Raw genomic sequence first — 23,281 nt, 5'->3', positions numbered from 1 at the left:
CAATGCAGGCAGACTGCTAGATATACAGTTTAAAAAAAACAAACAAGGTTAGTATTTTACCTGCTAAAGAATTTGTATTTCTGTCAATCTAATTCTGAGATTAACACAGCTCAACAACACAATAAAGTCCTGTCTGATGGGGAAGAAAAGCTAATTTTTTGACACACAGGTTTGTCCCTCCCCTGCCTGTGAATGGACAGTGAAAACAGAAGAAGCAGACTGATCAGCTTATCTCTCTGCTACATAATTCTATTGGCATCTTCCTTAATAACAAAAGGACACTGCAGAACAAATGACTGGCTTCTCCCTCTTCCAGTCAGAACTCTGCTGTACAGGGACTGTAAGAGGCAGATATCAGGTAAGGTTCAGGCAGTTATGGCAGCCAATGATTCACGGCCGAGACCTGCTGATTGGCTGTGTGCAATCACAGCCCAGAGCTCTGTGTTGGTAAACAGCACAGAGCTCTGTACAGAGGGAGTGATCTGTCAGTTTCTCATGCCTGCTTTTCAGATCTTTAGTAAAAAGCAGCACACTTTACACATAGTTAGGCACACTTTTAACCCCTTGATAGTCCTAGATGTTAACCCCTTCCCAGCCAGTGTCATTAGTTCAGTGACAGTGTATAGTATTATCACTAATCACTGTATTAATGTCACTGGTGATATCAGTGGCAGTTAGTCAGTTCCCCTCAGCGTCAGTGTCAGAATGACTGCCGCACTATAGCAGTCCCATTATAAGTCACTTACCACTCCCATTAGCAGTATAAAAAAAATAAAAATTACAGTATATACATCATAGTTTGTAGGCACTATAACTTTCAACCAAACCAATCAATATACACACACACACACACACACACACACACACACAGCTCCTTCTGTGAATGTAAACCGCTGGAGCCTGTCAGCAAGTTCAGGCCAATGATTCACGGCCGAGACCTGCTGATTGGCTGTGTGCAATCACAGCCCAGAGCTCTGTGTTGGTAAACAGCACAGAGCTCTGTACAGAGGGAGTGATCTGTCAGTTTCTCATCCCTGCTTTTCAGATCTTTAGTAAAAAGCAGCGCACTTTACAAATAGTTAGGCACACTTTTAACCCCTTGATGGTCCTGGATGTTAACCCCTTCCCAGCCAGTGTCATTAGTTCAGTGACAGTGTATAGTATTATCACTAATCACTGTATTAATGTCACTGGTGATGTCAGTGGCAGTTAGTCAGTTCCCCTCAGCGTCAGTTAGTGTCAGAATGACTGCCGCAATATAGCAGTCCCATTTTAAGTCACTGACCACTCCCATTAGTAGTAAAAAAAATAAATAAATAAATAAATTACAGTATATACATCATAGTTTGTAGGCACAATAACTTTCAAGCAAACCAATCAATATATACTTTTTGGGAATACATTTTGGCCAAAAATGATGAAGAAATTCGATTTAAAAAAAAATGTTTTATTGGATATCATTTTTAGCAGAAAGTGAAAAATATTGGTTTGTTTTTCATATATTTTGATCTTTTTTCATTTATATTGCAAAGAATAAAAAATCCAGTGGTGATTAAATACCATCAAAAGAAAGCTCTATTTGTGTGAATTTTTTTTTTTATAAATTTTGTTTGGGTACAGTGTTGCATGACCGCACATTTACCTGATAAAATAGCACAGTGCTGAATAGCAAAAAAAAAATGGCCTGGTCATGAAGGGGGTAAAATCTTCCGGAGCTCAAGTGGTTAAATACAGAAGCACTTGTAGGACTGCACAATGTGGAAAATATAACTGTGGCTAAATATTTTAAACGAGGTTATTGTTAGTAGACAAATACAACCAACTGATCCGGTGAACCTTAGCAAAAATCAGATTTACAGGCTCACAATGGTCAAACTTTCTCAAAGCGATGCAATCTAAAAGCATTCAATAAAAGGATTAATGATGTGACTGTACTGTAGGCCATGCTTCAAAAGGAAATCATACTGCAATTACACAAGAGATTTAGAATTATAAACAGCATGTTCTAGCAAGAAACAAGTTCCGTTCAGCACCTGAAGCCTCACCCATCTAATTGCATCTATTTATTGACATGCAGCATATACTTCTGACTGTGGCCTTCTTATAATAAAACAGTACACACATTATTTCAGTCCCTCCATCGCAGGCCACAAGAGCTCTTACTACATGTGACTTCAGATGAGAGATTTGCTCATTATTTCTGGACTAATATTGTGAAAGGTATTTGTGAAAAGTGCACATCAATGTTTTTTAAAAATTCTTACCTTGTCCCAGTAACAGGTCAGATCTTGAATTTGTACCAGCAAGTCTTCCACATTTTCCTCTGGCTGGTATACAGCTGGTTTTGAAATCTCATCAAGCAACAAAAAGTTCTACAAGTGAATGAACCAATAAAATTAGGGACCCACAGTAAATGATCATATTTGAATAAAATAGAGGAACACAAACAACTATGTATTCTGCAAAAAACCTGGTTGATCCTGCTGTTCTCTGCCCCCCTCCTGTCCATGTCCCCACTGCAGTTGAGGATTTCAGAGCAGTGTTGGCAGCTACTGCACATGCTCAGTTTTCAGTGTATTTCTACTCTAAGCATTTTTCCTTGATCACATCTGAGCAGCCCATGTGACTATACTGTAGAGCAGGGATCATCAAACTACGACCCTCCAGCTGTTGTGGAACTACCCCTCCCATGAGGCATTCTAAAACTGACATTCACAGACATGACTAAGCATGATGGGAATGAGTGTATACACAGTGGTATATGACAGCCCACCCTCTCCCTCCTCCTCCTCTCTGCCCAGTAACCAGCTGAACACATTAATGAGACTTCACCTCCTTGATAGTCTAAGACAGTGGTTCTCAACTCCGGTCCTCAGGGCCCACTTACAGGCCAGATTTTAAGTATTACCTTGGGGAGACGCAGACTAGAGTACTGCAATCACTAAGCAGCAAATTAAATCACCTGGGATGTATTTCAGTTATCTTGCAAACCTGGCCTGTTAGTGGGCCCTGAGGACCAGGGTTGAGGACCACTGGTCTAAGATACAGGCTGCCCATAGGCATAGTCAGACCTTTTTTTCTGTCTAGTGTCCTACTCCTGTAGGGGGCAGTATAACCCTACTGATGCATCAGGAACTGCGTCCGTCAATCAACGATAGAGAAAATGTAAATTTAACAGTACGTGCTTAGAATCACTTTAAGACATCTAGCTAAATCTGCCATAAGATAAACAAGAAGAGTGCTATTACCGATACCTCCTGACTAATATGCTGACACTGGTTTCCTTACTTTAAGTCACTGGTCACTAACAAGTTTTGAGATGCAGATCATATTCCTACATTCCCAATCTGCACACTTGCTTTGGGTTAATGACTCAAAACATTTTAAAGCAACTGGTTTAGAACAGCAGCCAGCTAGCTAACATTTTCAGAAAAAGGTCAGTAATTGCAACCCTCATAGTTCTCAAATGGCAGCTTTAATGTTTTACGTACAGCAAAAAGGTGTTCTTTTTTTAATTATGGATAGAGTAGAAACTGATTAAAGTAGTTTTAATCCCAAAAACCAAACTGTATTATATTGCAGTTTATTTTATTAGTCATTAGATGTGGTGACTGTATCAGTTTTAATTTATTTTTTTCCCTGTTTTCACCCAATGATCTGGACAGTAACGAACCTCCTGTATTAGTGAGACACAACTCTAGGTGAATGAGCACAGTCTGGGGGAGGATAGTGTTAAATGTATTAGCAAATTCAGATACACCAACAAATTGAAGCCAAACTATTTTTTTTTAATCAATTATAGCATTTTTTTTATCAATTATATATAGCAAACGGTTTTTCCTTTTGGGATAAAAGTTTTGCATAAATAAATAAAAGCCAATCATTTCAATCACCCCTGCCAGTGTTAGGGGGTTTGTCTCATCCATGTAAACTGATACATTCTGCTGGAGAGCTTGCGCTTTTGAAAAACAACAGACTTACTGACTGGATCTACAGATGAAAATAGAAGAAAGCCTTAAAAAGGAAACTAATACAGTCATCACATCTAAGAACTGGAAATCTGCAATAGAATAAAGGTTCGCTTTTGGCTTTAATACCACTTTAAGGCCCCTTTCACATGGGCTTTCCAATCAGGTCCGCCTGTCAGTTTTTCAGGCGGATCTGATCGGATGCTCCATGCAGCTCTATAGAGCAGCAAATGTCAATGGAGACATCTCAGCTGACACCCTCTTCTATCCGATCCGATCCTGTCCGTGAAATCCGAACAGATGGAAAACCTATTTACCATCCTTCTGGAGCATCAGATCAGATAAGATCAGATAAAAACAGATAGGAGGTCTGTTTTCATCGGATCTCCCATAGAGAGCGGGGCTCTGACAGCTCTGTCTCTGCAAAGTAAGCAGGACAGAGCTGTCATCCGCCTGCTCAGCGGTGAATGACGGATCAATCCCCACTGAGTTTGTCGGGCGCACTGCTCGTGTAAAAGGGCCCTGTAAGTTTATTCTTTGATGTCTGCGTCCCGTTCCCGTCCTGGAGTCCTAATAAGAAGTGAGAAGCAATCTTTACAAAGTGAAGGGAAGTCCCCCTCCTAAACTGCTGTCACCAGAATTGAGGTCTTCATTGGAAGAATTCCCCTCATCACTTTTTTTTGGATGCACTGCTTCTTTTCTTAGATTAGAAGACAGTAAAGAGATGATTTAAGAATCCAAAGTAAAATAATAAACCAGTTAAGCTACAAGATTTCGCTGTACCGTATTAGCGGTACATCGTCTTAGGACACCAGCAAAAAACTGAGGACTCATGTAGTGAGCCCAGGGAAAATGGCCGCTGCACCTCACACACAGGGAGCCAAAGCCCACAGTAAAGATGGTGGCCGAAAACGCTGCCATGTGGTCAGCACGCACACATAGGGCACACCAGGGATCTACCAAAAAGACCTCACAGGATAAGGTAACAGTGTACACACACCCCCCCCCCCCCCCCCGGGCGCCCACATATAGCGTCCCCAGAACGGGAGAAAGGAGGGCAGTGCCAGAATCCTGACAGGCCAGGGGGATTTTTTTTAGGAAACATGGGGGGCACAGTTTACTCACTATACCATGGACCGGGTTGGCTCTGCTCCTGGCAGACCACCTCCCACCCAGAATGAGGTGCTGTCAGCCGAGGGGTACGCTGCGACTCAGGGTGTTCCAGGTCGATGCGTTCTGGCGAGATATCCACTCGCAGGCTCGTCCCCAGCCACAGGGGCTCTGTCGTGGTGAGACCTGGTTGGACCATAACCTGCTCACGCTCGTCAACCAGGCTGGGAGACCGTAAGGATCTATATTATCCAGTGCGAAACCTCAGGCGGCTGTCGCTTGTAGTTCACCAGGAGGATCCCCCTGACACTAGCTAGCGATAGTGAGTAAAAAGAGAAATAAACAGAAATATTCATAAAAGAATATAAAAACTGAGACCGAAGTCCCAGCAGGAAACCTAGGTCCTACTCCTTCACTAGGCAGCAAGAAACTGGCTTGTGGCAGAGTGTGTGTGGGGTTATGCCGGAAAGGACAGCCCCTGTAGGAGTGTCAGTGATTTTTTTTTTCACTGCCTAGTACTACTCCTGTAGATGGCGCACAACCCAATGGATGGTCAAGAAGCATAGCGGCTGCGTCTGTCAATGGACGATAGAGAAAAGTCTGTTTTTCTATAACAGACACAAATGCTGAAGCCCCACGCCATGTGTAAGTGAGAAACCTGGGTAACAAATACAGTTTACAACCCTGCCACTCCGTTTCCACATATATACACACATATTTATTTTTAGTTTTCTGCCATTGTCTCCACCAAGACAGCAAATCATTGTTTAATTTCCAATATTTTTTTAATTTCTGTGTAATTAGCTTGTTAAAATATCTGGTAATAAAATACAGTATAGACAACAAAAGAATGGTTAACTTCAGGCCTCTTTTTTAATAGTTTTTTTTCCAGTGTAACTCAGTCTTTCAACTTCCACGCTGATAAACTGGCTTGCAGTAAAGATACTTGCTGGAGCCTGCACACCCTACTTACCAAAGCACTCTAAGGCACTATGAGAGGAATTCAATGAAGCATTTACAACACATTTCTGGCCCTTAAGGTCTCTTTAAAACAACCTGTGCCTAATTCAAGAATGCCTTGCGACAGTTTCATTAACCGTTCCCACATGTGCAACAGATTCAAATATTTCTAATAATCGCCACATTAGCAATCTGTTGCTATGACCACAACATATTAAAAAAGAATTGCAGTTTACAGATTAGGAAACAGGTGGTAATTAAAGTGGAGCTCCACCCAAAAGTGGAAGCACCCCTTGTTTGCATTCCCTCCCCCCCTCCACTGCCACATTTGTCACTTTTTGGTGGAGAGGGTACCTGGTTTTGGCAGTTTGCCCCCCCCCCCCCCTGCAGTCTTCTTGAACACATCACAGGTCCCAGAAGACTACAGGACCCTTCACAAAGCCCAGTACGACTCTTGCATGCACAGTAGGAAACAGGCTGTGAAGCCGCAAGGCTTCACTTCCTGTTTCCCTTACTAGAGATTCCATCACCTGTACCTAAAGCTTATTGAAGAGTAGGCTTGGGTGAGGACATCGTGGAATCCCTGTACAGGCAGGTGTCCTTACATTAAAAGTAAGCAGCAGCATTTGTAGCTGCTGACTTTTAATTTTGAAGGAGCTCCTTTTTAAGACCAACTTTGAGCTGGCATACAGAGAGTATGTGCTGAGAATCTGTCATGAATGTGACAGCTTCCCGAACAGGGCTGATGGGTCACCGGCATCCTAGGAACCAGTGACTAATCCCCACCCCAAACAAAAGGGTGGGGATGATGGCTGATGCCATTACCCAAATATGCAATGGCCATACTTAACAATGAGAGCCAAGAGATGAATGGGCTAGGGGTGAGTCATTGCTTGTTATGATGCTGTTGGCTGCATAGCTGACAGCATTCTAGCAACCAATGACATAGGGGCACACTGACAGTGGAACTCTGAAAGACTAGTTCCCCATCAAGTCCACCTGCCTTGTGATTCACAGTGGACAAATTATATGGCTGATATTTACTCCAATATTGGCTATGAAATCTGTCCACTGTTTTTGTGAACAACCCCTACTTCTCTAGAAAATCAATCCTACAGTGTTTAACTTCTTCCGGCCCGCGCTATAGCCAAAAGACGGCTACAGCGTGGGCTCTAATTTCCGGGAGGCCGTCTTTAAACGCCCTCCCAGTGACAGGCTCCCCGCGTGCTCCCGCGAGTGCGCATCGGGGAAAATCTGTGTCGGCCGTGTCCCTTGGACACAGCCAATCACAGATCGTGGTGAATGGCCAATCACAGCGGCCATTTACCATGTGATCGGACCGTGCAATGAGAGATGATCTCAAATGTGAGATCTCTCATCGCCAGCTCTCCTTCCTCACACAGAGACTGCAGTGTGAGGAAGAGCAGAGCCGATCAGCGGTAGGGGACACAGAAAAATATAATCAGGGCACTGATCACCAGTGCCCTGATTACATAAGGTAAATAAAATACACTAAGTGCCCACCATCAATGCCCACGGTGCCCCCCATCAGTGACCACAGTGCCCCCCATCAGTTCCCACAATCAGTGCCCATCAGTGCCTGCTCATCTAGGCACTGATGGGCACTGACTAGCAGCACTATGGGCACTGAGTGTAGGCACTGATGGTGCTGCTCATCAGTGCCGCCCACCAGTGCTCATCAGTGCCACCCGTCAGTGTCCATCAGTGCCACCCATCAGTGCCCAGCAGTGCCGCCCCTCAGTGCCCAGCAGTGCCGCCCCTCAGTGCCCAGCAGTGCCCAGCAGTGCCACCTCTCAGTGCCCCGCAGTGCCACCTCTCAGTGCCCAGCAGTGCCACCTATCAGTGCCGCCTATCAGTGCGGCATATTAGTACCTCATCAGTGCCACCTCATCAGTGCCCATAAGTGTCACCTTATCAGTGCCCATCAGTGCAGCCTATCAGTGCCCATCAGTGCCGCCTCATCAGCGCACATCAGTGCACATCAGTGAAGGAGAAAAATGTATTTATTTTCAAAATTTGCTCACAGAAAATAAGAAAAAACTTTTTTTTCAAAATTTTCTGTCTTTTTTTTTTTTTTTGTAAGAAATAAAAAACCCAGAGGTGATTAAATACCACCAAAAGAAAGCTCTATTTGTGTGAAAAAAATGATAAAAATGTCATATGGCTACAGTGTAGCATGACCGCACAATTGTCATTCAAAGTGTGAGAGCGCTGAAAGCTGAAAATTGGCCTGGGCAGGAAGGGGGTGAAAGTGCCCGGTAGGCAAGTGGTTAACAAGACATGTCCTTACCATTCCAAATAATGCATTAAAGTATTTCAGTTTTACCATGGCAGAACCTCTTAATTTGTTATAAATGTTTAATCCAAATATGTTAATGCCCAATTGCAAAAAAATCAAAAGGTTAATCTGGGACAGGCCCTTATAAACAGTTTATATATTACTTTAGCACATAAAAGGGTTTAGTCAATTATTATATCACCTGAGCCTTGAAGTCACTAGATTCTTCTCGTTTGTGTATTATTCCTACTCAGTGACTTTCTGATATACTGATATTCGTATAGTATATCTTTTCTGTACATGAACCTAAAATGTAACTAAAGGCAACTTTTTTTTTTAAATTTTGGATAGAGTAAGAGGGTTATAACCCCCATTAGTTTCTTTTTTTTTGCCATCTGCTTCCCATTAGGGAAATTACCCTTCACTTTCTGTGCTATAGCCAAAATAGGAAGTGAGAGGAAATCACTCCAAAGTGAAGAAATCCCGGTGTGTCACCAGAACTGTTCCCATTGGAAGATTTCCCCTCTATTCCTATTCTGAGGACAACTATTTTACTTTCACTTTCAATGAGAACAGTAGTAAACAGGACAAAAAGAGATGGTGAATCTCCCTATTGTGGGTACAGACAGCAAAAAAACTGACAGGTGTTTTATTCCTTCTCCACTCCGTGCAAAACGGAGAAAAAAGTTTTGCCTTTTGTTATTCTTTAACAACTTAATGCATTGATCTTTTTCATCCATGTCTGGAAGGCTGGAGGTTTTGCTCTTATTTATATATTATAGATTTATATATGATGTTCTGTCTTTTTAGTGTACCTTAACAAAATAAACAGTGTTTACCTAGCACAGTGATGGCGAACCCTGGCACCCCAGATGTTGTGGAACTACATTTCCCATGATGTTCATGCACTCTGCAGGGTACTGAAAATGTAGTTCCAAAACATCTAAGGTGCCAGGGTTCGCCATCACTGACCTAGTACCTCCTGAGATCAGTCACCCTATATGTAGTACCCATCAAGTGTGTACTGGTTATAATAAAAAAATGTTTAAATATGTTACAATAAAAGTATTTATTAATGTATTTATGTTTGTTTTTACATCTGCGCGGTCATGCAATGCTGTACCCCAAACAAACTTTTCTCTTTTTTTTTTTTTTTTGAGACAGATAGACGTTTCTTTTTGTGGTATTTAATCACCACTTAGTTTTTAAATCTTTTGCAAAACAAATGGAAAAAAAAAATAAAAATTTAGAAAAAAAAAGAAAAACGTTTTTCTTAGTTTCTGTTACAAAATTTTTCTCCTTCACTGATGTGTGCTGATGAGGCTGCACTAACAGGCACTGATAGAATGCACTGATGGGCCTTGATGAGGTTGCACTAATATGCAGCACTGATAAGGGGCAATCATATACAGCACTGATGGGCACTGATGAGCAGCACTGATGAGGAGGCACTGACAGGCATTACTGATGGGCACAGATTGGCATCACTGGAGGGCACAGGCGGCATTGTTCATGAGACTGCACTGATTATCAGCGCAGACCCCTCCTGTCAGGAGAGCCACTTATCGGCTCTCCTCCATTCATGCGCTGCCAACGTGAATTTCCTATTTACAGTATCTCACAAAAGTGAGTACACCCCTCACATTTTTGTAATTATTTTATTATATCTTTTCATGTGATAACACTGAAGAAATGACACTTTGCTACAACGTAAAGTAGTGAGTGTACAGCTTGTATAACAGTGAAAATTTGCTGTCCCCTGAAAATACTCAACACACAGCCATTATTGCCTAAACTGCGTGGAAAAGTGAGTACACCTCTAAGTGAAAATGTCCAAATTGGGCCCAATCAGTCATTTTCTCTCCCCAGTGTCATGTGACTCGTTAGTGTTACAAGCTCTCAGGTGTGAATGGGGAGCAGGTGTGTTAAATTTGGTGTTATCGCTCTCACTCTCTCATACTGGTCACTGGAAGTTCAACATGGCAAAGAACGCTGAGGATCTAAAAAAAACTATTGTTGCTCTACATAAAGATGGCCTAGGCTATAAGAAGATTGCCAAGACCCTGAAACTGAGCTGCAACACGGTGGCCAAGACCATACAGCAGTTTAACAGGACAGGTTCCACTCAGTACACAGGCCTTGCCATGGTCGACCAAAGAAGTCCAGTGCACGTGCTCAGCGTCATAGCCAGAGGTTGTCTTTGGGAAATAGACGTATGATTGCTGCCAGCATTGCTGCAGAGGTAGAAGGGGTGGGAGACAGCCTGTCAGTGCTCAGACTATATGTCGCACATTGCATCAAATTTTTCTACATGGCTGTCCTCCCAGAAGGAAGCCTCTTCTAAAGATGATGCACAAGAAAGCCTGCAAACAGTTTGCTGAAGACAAGCAGACTAAAGACATGGAATACTGGAACCATGTTCCGTGGTCTGATGAGACCAAGATAAACTTATTTGGTTCAGATGGTGTCAATCGTGTGTGGCAGCAACCAGGGAAGGAGTACAAAGACAAGTGTGTCTTGCCTACATTCAAGCATGGTGGTGGGAGTGTCATGGTCTGGAGCTTCATGAGTGCTGCTGGCACTGGGGAGCTACAGTTCATTGAGGGAACCATGAATGCTAACACGTGCTGTGACATACTGAAGCAGAGCATGACCCCCTCCCCCTCCAAACTTTATTATAGCCCTCCAATAATTTTTCCACAATATTTTCATGAGGACTAGCAGATGGTATTGATGAGGATGAATCCTTTGGCAAAAAGTCATAAATGTTTTCCATGACCTGAATGCCCAGAGTTTTTAGAAGGGCGAGTATGGGTGCAAGCACCTTTGTAAAATACTCTGGGGCTGGAGGGTAAGCCGATTGGCAGTGTGCGACAAATTGAAAAGGTTTGCTCTGATGAGGTGGGTAAATGGGAATGTGTAGGTAGACATCTTGAATGTTTACTGATGTGAGATATTCTCCTTGTCTCAGAGAGATAATTGCTAATCTTGCTGATTCCATGAAAACCTTTGGAACGTGCAGGTAATTGCTTAGTAATTTTAGGTCCAAAATAGGATGACTATCCCCTTTGGGTTTTGGTACTGTGAACAAGTTTGAAAATAATTCTTTGAACCTGTCCTCTAGAGGGACCAGCACAAGCACAATTTGGTTTACAAGAGATGGCTCTGATTCCCCTTAGGCCAGGCATGTCCAACCTGCGGCCCAAGGGTTGCATATGGCCCGGAACCGCAGGCAATGCGGCCCACTGCCCCCTGACAATTATTTCTTTTTTTTTGCTTGGGAGGAAGGAAGTAGAGTCGGGGGGCACGGCCACAGCGGCTTCCAACTAACTGTAGGCAGAGGCTGCCTCGGAGCCTCTGTCAATGATAGACAGCACATTGGTGACTACTATCATAGGAGCCAGTCCAGGAGGTAGGACTTCATATGACAGCGGTCGCCGGGTAAATGGGAGATCCCTGCTCTGTGTAATCCAGCGGCTCTCCTCTCTCTTCATTGCAGACTGCATTGGATGGGCACGCACTGGTGAGGCTACATTGGATGGACACTGATCAGGCTGCATTGGATAGGCTTGCACTGGTGAGGCTGCATTGGATGGGCATGCACTTGTGAGACTGCATTGGATGGGCACTGATCAGGCTGCATTGGATGGGCACGCACTGGTGAAGCTGCCTTGGATGGGCATGCACTGGTGAGGCTGCATTGGATAGGCATGCACTGGTGAGGCTGCATTGGATAGGCATGTACTGGTGAGGCTGCATTGGATAGGCATGCACTGGTGAGGCTGCATTGGATGGGCACTAGTGAGGCTGCATTGGATGGGCACTGATCAGGCTGCATTGGATGGGCACTGATCAGGCTGCATTGGGTGGGCATGCACTGGTGGGGCTGCATTGGATGGGCACTGATCAGGCTGCATTGGATGGGCATGCAGTGGTGAGGGTGCATTGGATGGGCACTGATCAGGCTGCATTGGATAGGCACGCACTGGTGGGGCTGCATTGGATGGGCACTGATAAGGCTGCATTGGATGGGCATGCACTGGTGAGACTGCATTGGATGGGCACTGTTTAGGCTGCATTGGATAGGCACGCACTAGGCTGCAAGTGCCGTGCGATCTCCCGGCTGCTGCGGGAGACTAATGCCCCATACACACGTGCAGATTATCTGAAGACTTTTGTCTGCAGACTTACCTTTTCTATGTAGTGCAAGGGCCTGCCGGATTGCAAACAAATTGAAAGTGTTTAGGTTTGACCTCATATTATATGGTTTTGGTAAGTCTGCAGACAAAAGTCTGCAGATAATCTGCATGTGTGTATGGGGCATTAGGATGTCTGCAGTCAGTGACAGAGCCGCTGCTTCCTGTATAGTTCCAGCTTTGTCACAGGCGGAGTGATATGAAATGCACTCTGCCTGTGACAGGAGCCATACAGGAAGTAGCAGCTCTGCTCTCTACTGCAGCCGCTGCTTGCTCCAGCAGTACCCAACCTCATGACCAGCAGTACCCGCACGACCAGCAGTACCCGCCAGCAGTAACCGCCAGCAGTAACCGCACCAGCAGTACCCGCCAGCAGTCTGACAAAATAAGTGGAAAAGGTATGTGCTAGGGGTGCAACTATCCCCCAGCACATAACTGTAAATATCTCAGCATGTGCAGTGTTTCTGACTCCTAGCACCATGACCACTTCTAATCACTGAAGTGGTCATGGTGGTTAGAGTGTTCCTTTATTATCTCTCAGAAGAAGTAAACCTCTGTATACTTATTTCATTTCATTTGATCATCCTCTAGTTGTGTTAAATTAGTGCGGGGGGGGGGGGGGTGCGGCGGCGCGGGAAGGGCGCGGAGGCGTTTTATTACTTATATACCTTAAATATAGTATAGGTTTTAAATGCGGCCCGAGGAAATTTCTCTACACTCAATGTGGCCCAGAGAAGCCAAAAGGTTGGACACCCATGCCTTAGGCAGATTTTGGCTAGTCTGAGGGAAGAAAATGGTGGGGTGCCTTTTACAGGCAGCTTAAGTTGTGTAGGCTTCTAGAAATAGAATTCTTTGCAGATTGACAAAAATGAGAGTCATTTTGGAAATGTGTGTCATTACTTGTTCTAGGGAATCAACACAGAATAGTAGAGCGGAAAGCAAAGCTTTTAAGTGTTCCACCAGACCTTAGTCCTGTAATACAGGATCCTGTTGTTTTAATATTTCCCTAGTATAATTAGCTGCATTTTGAGAAACAAAAATTGCAGCAGCAGTAGGTTACAGTGCTGGGCCTGCAAGAGCAAAGCGCTTTTAAGAGCCCCTTACATTTTCTTTATACAGAATCCTTAAATGAAGGAACATTTTCTATAGGCACAGTAAGATATTTATTTAAGACCGAGACAGCAGGTTCTACTACTGCAACAGTCCACTTTTTATTGAATTTATTTCCACCAGGTATAGTTCTTTTAATCTCTTACTTCACTTAACCCTTATACTTTTGCCTAAATGAGTCTTCACTAAACAGCAGACTGTGGTCTGGGCCCAGACCAAGTAACGATACTATTCAACCCGCCAGCCAGCCAGTCTCCAGCATAAAATGTCCCCTCTGCTGCTGCCATTTGTTGCTAGGACCGCTGGCATCCTAACAACCAATGATGTCATGTGTACCCCACCGTTTGCTTCACTTCCCGACTCCCACCCTCTGCCTGCCTTGCTAAAGTTGGCCATACATTATACAATTTTCTTATTCAATTTCCTTTAGATTTACCTTCATCTATGTAGTAAAAGGGCCTGCCTGATTGCATACAAATTTAAAGTGTTTAGATTTGACCTCATATTATATGGTTTTGGTAAATCTAAAGGAAAATTGTACAAGACTGTGTAATATATAGTCAGCCTTACAGTATGAAGAATACTGGCTGCAGAGAAGTATTGCAAAACATAAAGCATATTACTAAGGTACTGGGGTACTCTGTTGGGGGCACATGATGTAAGCAGGCACTCTGATGGGGGCATCTGATGTAAGGGGGCATTCTGATAGGGACACCTGATGTAAGTGGGTACTCAGAGGGGGGCACCTGAGGTAAGGGGTAACTGATGGGGACATCTGATGTAAGGGGACACTTTGATGTACGTGTTGCATGAGAAAACGCTAAGGGGGGGGCACATGATGTAAGGGGGCACACAAAAAAATTGACAATAAATATTAATTCAATGCTATGGAAGTTGTGCATTGCTTTTTTTTTTTTTTTGTTAAACAAAGTTAATACATATATGCTAGGATCTGAGTAACAGCACAAACATGAGATTCAGATCTCTGCGGGGAACAAAACGTTACTGACCGGACACCCTTAAATTTTAATTCAATACCCCTGGCCCAAATTATGAACTTATGCCTATTTTATTGACACCTTTAATATGCTGCTCACAATCACTGCCAGCCCCTCTGCTACGTTAACATGTAGTATTGAGTGTATGCCGTATTTTAAAATTCCTCTTCTAAATACCTTATTTCCTCCTGCCGATCAGCGGTCACGTGACCACCCGTCGCTCTCTTCCTCCATGTATGTACTACAGAATGAAGGGCCGAGATCTCCCTCTGAAGTCTGCTGGGCAGTTACGTGATCTCCCTCTGTAGTACATCAGAGGAAGAGAGCGATGGGCAGTCACATGACTGCTAATCGGCGATAAGAAAAAATTTATTAAAAAGAAGAATTTTAAAAAACAGTGCACACTATATACATGTTATCTTAGCAGAGGGGCTGGCAGTGATTTCAAGCAGTCATTTTTATATGACTCAGAAGAGCGCAAGAAGGTGAGGGGAGGCGCGGCTCATACACTGGAGCTGACAGGCAAGGAGGGAGAGGTGAGAGGATGGGGAGAGATGACAGAGGAGAGAGAGCAGATGACAGAGGCACGTAAACTGACCAGGGTGTCAGGGCTCAGCAGCCATGATAAACCATGGTCAGTTTACGGGGGGGGGGATCCTCTTTTTTTTTTTTTTACCTTCTTATGCTATGTAACAATGTAGCATAACAGGGGTAAGGAATCACAAATTACATTACATGGTTTTTGGCAGGCAAAACAGCTCCACCATATCTTTCAGGGGATTAGCTTTGGCTGGAGACTGGCCCTTTAACAATTTAACAAATTCTGTATCGGGTTAGTACAGATAATTACAGGAATTTTTGATTGAAGGAGGCATTTGCAGGCAACCATAAGACAGCTGGGTCAGCATACAAAACTTTGTGTCCATCCAACTATATAGCAGTGAAGGAAGTGAAGACAACAAATATATGCCTGAAATAATCACACACGTGTACCTTAATTCTCCTTATGCTGACTTTGGCCTCAGAAACCCTCTCAATAGCTGAGGGGAAGAAGAGAGTGACAGTGAGTCTCACTGCACTATAAAGGGACACTGCAACAAACACTCGACTGGCTGAGATAACATTGCCAAGCAGAACATACGTGGTGAAAGTTACAAACACGATGATTTTGCTTGCAACAAAGAAAGAGGCCAAGTTGAGTCCACGTAGATAAGAGCTTCGAAGGACTTTGGAAATCTCCTTCCTATAATAATAAAAGCAAGAAAGCAAACAGAGAATACATTTAGAAACACACACATCAAATAGGAGAGGAAAAAACACCCTTTAAAATTACTCTAAAAATGTACCTTACTACATCAGATACATGATGATCACATACATCATACAAAAATGATCAAATTACAAAGGATAAAAATAGGAAGACAAATGTATGTGTTGCCCTTATGAACTATTAAGAAGCTCAATGTATAACAACCTCTGAAAAATGACAACTATAAGCTGATTAGTTCCTACATTCAGTACGAATACAGGCACATGGAACACACGCAGATTCCCCAGGTAATTTTCCCGGTACAATAAAAACACTTGATTGGTGGCTTTAGACACAAACATTCATCTAAATACCACAGATTTAAATGGGAAATTGTGTCAGGCAAAGTGTAAAGAAACACAAATATATTTTAATAAATTTAAAAATTACTATTTATAATCCATTTCATTTGAGCTGCTCCAAAAATATACCTCTATAGCTTTCCATATTGGTGTAGGCCATCAATACATTACTGTTAATATGATAAACAAATTCTTTCTGCTTTCATACAACTTGAGTTGCCATTTTTCCTAATCTGGAAGTTACTTAATAAACGATATAACTAACTTGACTAACGTGATCTATGAATGGGACAGAAGAAAATAAGTAGAGCAGTAACAAAGTAGAAAACTTGGTAACTAAAATACGACATAGAAAAAAAAAATCAAACTAGTGAAGGTGTTATGAAAATCGTACTTTAAGGTCAAAGTTACCTACTTTCTATATTGATTTACAAGTTCTGTAAATGGCTCTTCCCAAGCATACATCTTAATTATTCTCATTCCAGATATTACTTCATTCATGGTTCGGATTCTGATGTCTGTGATGGCTGCTGTCTTGCCCCTAGGAATGAGGTAGACAAGATGACAAAGTAGTACGAATCGATGCAAAAGACCAACACCACACTTGTACTCTGTCTAAGCTTAGGTATAACTTCTTTAAAGTGGTTCTAAAGGCCGAAGGTTTTTCACCATTTTCTGTATTAAGGAAAAAAACCTGAGTGCAGCTCCTCCAGAACCCTCTTATACTTACCTGAGCCTGATCTTGTGCCACCAATGTGCATAAAAGCAGCTGCTCACTCCGCTTATTCCCTCTCCACAGGCTCAAACACAGCAGCGGGATCCACTAGCTCCCATTACTGTCAATGAGGAGGGAGCAGGGGGTAGCGCTAAGCCACGCTCTGTGTGTCTATGGACATACAGAGCCGGCTTGAGAGCTAGTCTGCACGAGTGCCCCATAGCAAGTGGATTGCTATGGTAGGCATTTGGCAGGCAGAAGGAGCCAGGAGCGCTGACAGGTAACCCAAAAAAAAAAAAAATCGGTGCTGCTCTGTGCAAAACCACTGCACAGAGCAGGCAAGTATGACATGCTTGATATTTAAAAAAAATAAAAATCAAGCTTTATAATCACTTTAAAAGACAAACCTCTATTTAAAACTGTTATATCAATTAAATTATATATACAAGGCAATATGTGTCTAGTGAATTGGTCTACTAGCTTTTTTAAATATGCTCTAAGGGTAAGTTCACACCAGATGCGGTTGGACTGCGTTTTTCTATTCCAGTGCAGTCCAACCGCATGAACAAGAATGCCTTGTCTCCTATGTGCCCAGTTCACGCCACTGCATTGTAGTGCGAGGCAATCCACTGCCTTACACCACATGTCTGAAAATTTAATTTTTCGAGATGTCTGAGTGACAACCCAATAAAGTTAGTTAAAATTAAAAAAAAAAAAGGAAACAGTGCGATACACAGAGCTTATCACATCATCACTGCGCTAAGCTCAGTCGGATCGCACTGCACACCAGCCACTGTGCTACAATGCAGCAGCTGGTGTGAACCAGCCCTAAGGGAAGGAGTAGAGATGGTTTATTTAGCAAAATTATTGTTCATTGAGCTTTTGAGATGTGTTGGGTATGCATTCACATAGACTTGTATGAGAGAACAAAAGTAAATCACAAATCTATTGTAAAGCTGGACATACATGGATCAAAATTCAGCAGAACTGGGCAAATTTTGATCCTTCTATTGATGGCCTTCTCATGATCGGTCCTGCTGGAAAATTTCCATTCGGCAGTGCTGATCAGTTTATTGTGAAGGCAGGGGAGTCCTGCTGCCAGAAAACTATGATACAGCAACGAGGATATCTGCACCCACATTGTATGGATGGGGGAATCAGGTCAGCTTTTTTCATTAAACCTGCTGGCTGAATGAAAAAAACTGACCCATGTTTAGCCACCTTAACTAACCTTAACTGATCTCAAAAGCCCAGAGAGTTTAACCCTTAATAACATGGAAGATGAACGAAATAGTCTAACAAGTTTTAGCTGTTAGTGAAAAGCCTCAATAACAAAATACTTATGTGTGAAGAATCATCTACTACAGCAAAGTATGAAGTGAAGACAAGTAAAAAATAAAACCTTACATTACCTCTGTTGCTCAGACTAAGCTTCTATGCGTAGCACATAAATAGAGGTGCACCTGTGGCCATTAGTAAACCAATACAATAAAATAAGGGATCTTGCACATGGGCGTATATTAGGGAATGCGGCTGTATATAGTAAATTTTGCTTCTTGTTGTGGTCCCCAGGAGCCACAGTTGCAGTGTAATTGTGCCCACCTACATACATAGCAATGCTGTGTACAGCTATACACACAACTGCTGGTACTTACATTTATATATGCGTATGTACTGCATGGGCATATTTCTCAAATTGTAACGTTTTATACAATAGACATATTTTACTCTACAAGGCCATACACACCAAATGTACGACGTATGTGCAAGAGCCCTAACAATGACAACAAGCTTAAAAAAAACAAACATAAATGTTACCTTAATGAAGTAAAGAGTTTCCCAAGACAAGTTTGCAGAGGCATCAGGATTATCAGTACTGCCATTCCGGCAAGACAGGAGGGCCCAATCTCTAACCAAAGAAGAACTGTAACTGCAATGGCTTGTAAGGGTCCAGCCCATAAAAAGTGCAGGAATATGGTCACCTGTAAAATGATGATTGAAAAGTATGCAAATGGGATGTATACATTTTACTTCATAAAGAGGTGAAAATAACACTCAAACATCATATCAGTATGACAAGTTACTACTCTGCCAGCAAAGGAACTGTTCACACCTGTGCGTTGTAATAATGCACTGATAAATGGGGGTTTCAAAATAATCTTAGATGGGCACAGTGCACAGATGTGGTATGGTGTACCACATTAAGAAAAGTGTTCCAACGTCATATAGGTTGGTGGGCTTCTCCCCCAACTACTCCCAACTTTGCTGGAGGGAGTGCTCGAATGTAGGTACATTACTACATATACTGTGGTCTTGCCCGTCCCTCACGAGCCTCTGGAACCAGGTGTTTAGCTTTATAGCGTTAGCTATCCTACACTAAAAGGTATCAAACACATTCCTCCACAATTTAGGCCGTGGACCACACACGTTCTGCTGGCCACAAGAACACTCATTTTATGGAATGGAGAACTACGGCCACACCAAATATGTCAGAAGTAATATCTTTATTGCGTACGAACTACCAGTTCGAAAAGTCCTTGGCGATTAACACATTGACACTAAAGAAATTTAATAAATTCTGGGACTTCTGGTCAACTAAATGATATAGTGCTATCTTTCAAATCTCTGTTTATGCTGCGACTACTCATGCTTGCCTGAACACTGTAAGACCCCGTTCACACTGGGGCGACCTGTCAGGCGACCTGGTCGCCTGCCATAGAGAAGCTGTGGACCCGTTCTAATAGGAGCGACACAAGTCGCTCCGACTTAGAAAAAGGGTCTGGAGCTTCTTTGGGGCGACCTGGAGCGACCTGCATTGACTTCAATGTTATGAAGTCCGTGCCGGCTGCTCCGAGGTCGCGGTGCGAGCTGCGCACCGCGACCTGTGAGGTTGCCCCGGCAAGTCGGATCACCCCAGTGTGAACAGGGTCTATGCCATGTATTGTATTGTATTGTGATGATACTCGTTTTGATTTGTTTGTTACGTTTTCTAAACCAATAAAAATAATTAAAAAAAAAAAAAAAAGAAAAGTGTTCTAAACAGCATCTTTGGTGAAATGCGGTCTCCTAAAAATAAATAGGCTTCCTTTAGCAGCCTGCCCCCATGTACAGTGTATAAAAAAGTGTACACACCCCTGTTAAAAGGTCAGGTTTCTGTGATGTAAAAAAATGAGACAAAAGGTAAATCATTTCAGAACTTTCCACCTTTAATGTGACCTATAAACTGTACAACCCGAGCGGCCACACGCTACCCGGAAGCCCATAAAATACATCCCTACTGCGGTTAAATTTCTGGCATATTGTAAGTGTGTATTTTGTCTTTTAATAATAAACACCATTTTTACGGTATCACACTATGGAGATTTTTTCTTCTATGGCCATTTAATAAGTTGTCCACTTGGGGGAGATCGAATACCTATTTGCAAGTCCATCCAACAGTGGGGGATCCATTTATACACGCATCAGGAAAGTCTATCCCACTCCTTACCGGACCTAATCACTTTTGACCCACATGCAATATTGCTACAGGGTCCTTTGAGTCTGGTAAGTGGAATTACCTATGGGGAGTGGACCTGCACATACTGCATCTTATTCTCACGGATTGGCACTGTTTTTTTGTACTAAAAAGCATAGAGCACATTGCACTTTCCTTCACCGGCTACTTGCTGAAATTGGATTCTTTCTTCACTGGCCACTTCTTGAATTTGGGCTTTTGGAAAAACTTGAAGGGACATTATATCTATGCATTTTGAAGATAACACTAATTGCACTTTAAATTGATTATTGCACCTTAATTTAATTTGATTATTGATTTTATCACTGAGGCTCTATCAATTGTGTATTTAGCACTTATGCACTTTTGTATTGAATCCAGACCATTTGCACTTTAATTTGATTCCATTATGTGGTTTTATTTATAGCATATTTTGGGAAATTGTATTCACAAATAGTATACCTATTTTTGCGCTGTGTTTAATAATAATTAATTTAAGATCATAAGATTATGAACAGCTGCATTTATAGGTTTTCATGAATTCCATAGCGCAGGACACAACAGTTTTACATTTGTGCCAATATTGACTGGTATTTGGAACTGTTCCTAATTCCCTCTACCTTGACTAAGGTCCCTGTTCCAGCTGAAGAAAAACAGTCCCAAAGCCACCATCATGCTTCACTGTGGGTATGGTGTTCTTTTAATGATGTGCAGTGTTGTTTTTGCGCCAAAAATAGATTTTGAAATTAGGGCCAAAAAGTTCAACCTTGGTTTCATCAGACCATAACACATTTTCCAACATGCTTTTGGGAGACTTCAGATGTGTTTTTGCAAAATTTAGCAGGGCTTAGATGTTTTTCTTCGTAAGAAAAGGCTTCCATCTTGCCACTCTACCCCATAACCCAGACATATGAAGAATACGGGAGAATTCTGTCACATGTACCACACAGCCAGTACTAGCCAGATATTGCTGCAGCTCTTTTAATGTTGCTGTAGGCCTCTCGGTAGCCTCCCTAACCAGTTTTCTTGTTGTCTTTTCATCAATTTTGGAGGGACGCCCAGTTCTTGGTAAGGTTACTGTGGTGTCATATTTTCTCCACTTGATGATGACTGTCTTCATTGGGTTCCATGGTAATATCGAATGCCTTGGAAATTCCTTTGTACCCACCTCCTGACTGATACCTCTCAACAAGGAGATCCCTCTGATGTTTTGGAAGCTCTCTGCGGACCATGGATTTTGCTATAGGATGCCACTGAACAGAAAATGTCAGGAAAGACCTACTAGAACAGCTGAACTTTATTTGGGGTTAATCAGAGGCACTTTAAATGATGGCAGGTGTGTACTGACTCCTACTTAACATAAGTTTGAATGTGATTGCTTAATTCTGAACACTGTCCCCAGTTATACACACTAAAATGATTTTAGTTTTTGATTTTTACATCCCCCTAAAAGATTTCAGCTTGTTTTTCAATGGAGTTGTACAGTTTATAGGTCACATTAAAGGTGGAAAAACTTCTGAAATGATTTTTCTAATTTTTTTACATCACAGAAACCTGGCATTTTAACGGGTGTGTAGACTTTTTTTTCCCACTGTATTTGTACATTGACTTCCACATACAGTGAATTTTCTGAGCATGCATGGTATACAAATCAGCTTCATCAGAAGGTGTACAGCTATGCATCTGCAAATAAAGCAGAGGATGTGAAAGTCTGTTCAAGTTGGGATTGCCTTAGGACCTGGTCATCTGTCTTTTCATCATAAAAAAATCTTCCATACAAATTCAAATTAGAACATGTTTCCAACATTTTAAAGTTGAACCCAAGACAAATCTTTAAGATTTTTTTAGGAATTGTGTGGGAAAGGTTTGGAATCTCTAAGTTTTTTACTGCAATATAGGTCACCATTAAAAAGACCTATTTCCAGTGACCACTTTCTGTAAAGGGACATGTTGGGAACCTCCACGACAGGGGTAAAGAAAGAAAAATCCTTTTAAATACTGTATATCAAGACAGGGGCCCACCTTCTTGTTTTATCAACAACATATTTCAGACCAACATCCAATATTTGTAAACCAGATTCTGTTTGAGATTGCAAAAGTTTCAAATGATATGGTATGCGTATCGAGCCAGAATGAAGGGATCCCGCACGCATGCGCGGAGTGGCGTCATCGCGGTTCCAGCCTTTCACAGCGGCGGAGCCCGCAAACCCAGGAAGAAACACTGAGGGAACATGTCAGCTCCCTCAGTGGTGACCAGGCGCTGCTGCGGGGGCTTCATTCTAAGGCATTTCATAATGTGCTAATATCTTGCAGGTTTGTTTTTTTTTCCTGCGGTTTACTTCTGCTTTAAATACAGAAAAATATTTATTACATCTTAATGTTTTTTATTTTAAAGACCTAAGACTTTAAGGCCCCTTTCACACTTGTGCAACTTGTCATGCAATTTTGGACATCAGAGTTGCACGACATGTCGTTTGCCATGTTTTCCAATGATACCCATTCATATATGCGCATCTTAAAGTTGCAGCAACTTCAAAGTAGTTCCTGCACTACTTTAGCCCGATTTTAATGCGTTTTGAGGTCCAAAGACATAGACATTGCTTCAAGTCCAGTCAAAATCGCATCAAAATCGCGTCAAATTGCGGTAAAATTGCGGCAAAAAATTGCGGTAAAAGCGCGCGACTTTCAAGTCGCACAAGTGTGAAAGGGGCCTAAGGACCTAAACCTCTAAAAAAACATTTACAAATACAATCGCCAACATTCAACATTTTTGAATTCCCCAGTGGGATGTAGCACTTGGTCCTGTTGTGATCTGTGCTGT

At 42.4% G+C, this 23,281-nt stretch overlaps 1 protein-coding gene across 1 annotated transcript in view; it reads right to left on the bottom strand.

Annotated features, from left to right (window-relative positions):
- ABCC4 (ATP binding cassette subfamily C member 4 (PEL blood group)) overlaps positions 1-23,281 on the bottom strand; it is a gene marked incomplete at its 5' end in the record, with an annotated part of 504,496 nt that overhangs the window by 344,537 nt on the left and 136,678 nt on the right. Inside the window, 4 exons of the mRNA XM_082245314.1 lie at positions 2,265-2,372; positions 15,635-15,884; positions 16,668-16,793; positions 18,786-18,949. Coding sequence (XP_082101440.1) covers positions 2,265-2,372; positions 15,635-15,884; positions 16,668-16,793; positions 18,786-18,949 — 648 coding nt within the window. The remainder of the gene's footprint in view (positions 1-2,264; positions 2,373-15,634; positions 15,885-16,667; positions 16,794-18,785; positions 18,950-23,281) is intronic.

This window comes from Pelophylax lessonae (assembly GCF_965119305.1).
Source record: "Pelophylax lessonae genome assembly, chromosome: 2".
In the NCBI taxonomy this organism is placed as follows: domain Eukaryota; kingdom Metazoa; phylum Chordata; class Amphibia; order Anura; family Ranidae; genus Pelophylax; species Pelophylax lessonae.
This window is presented reverse-complemented; position numbering and strand designations above follow the sequence as displayed.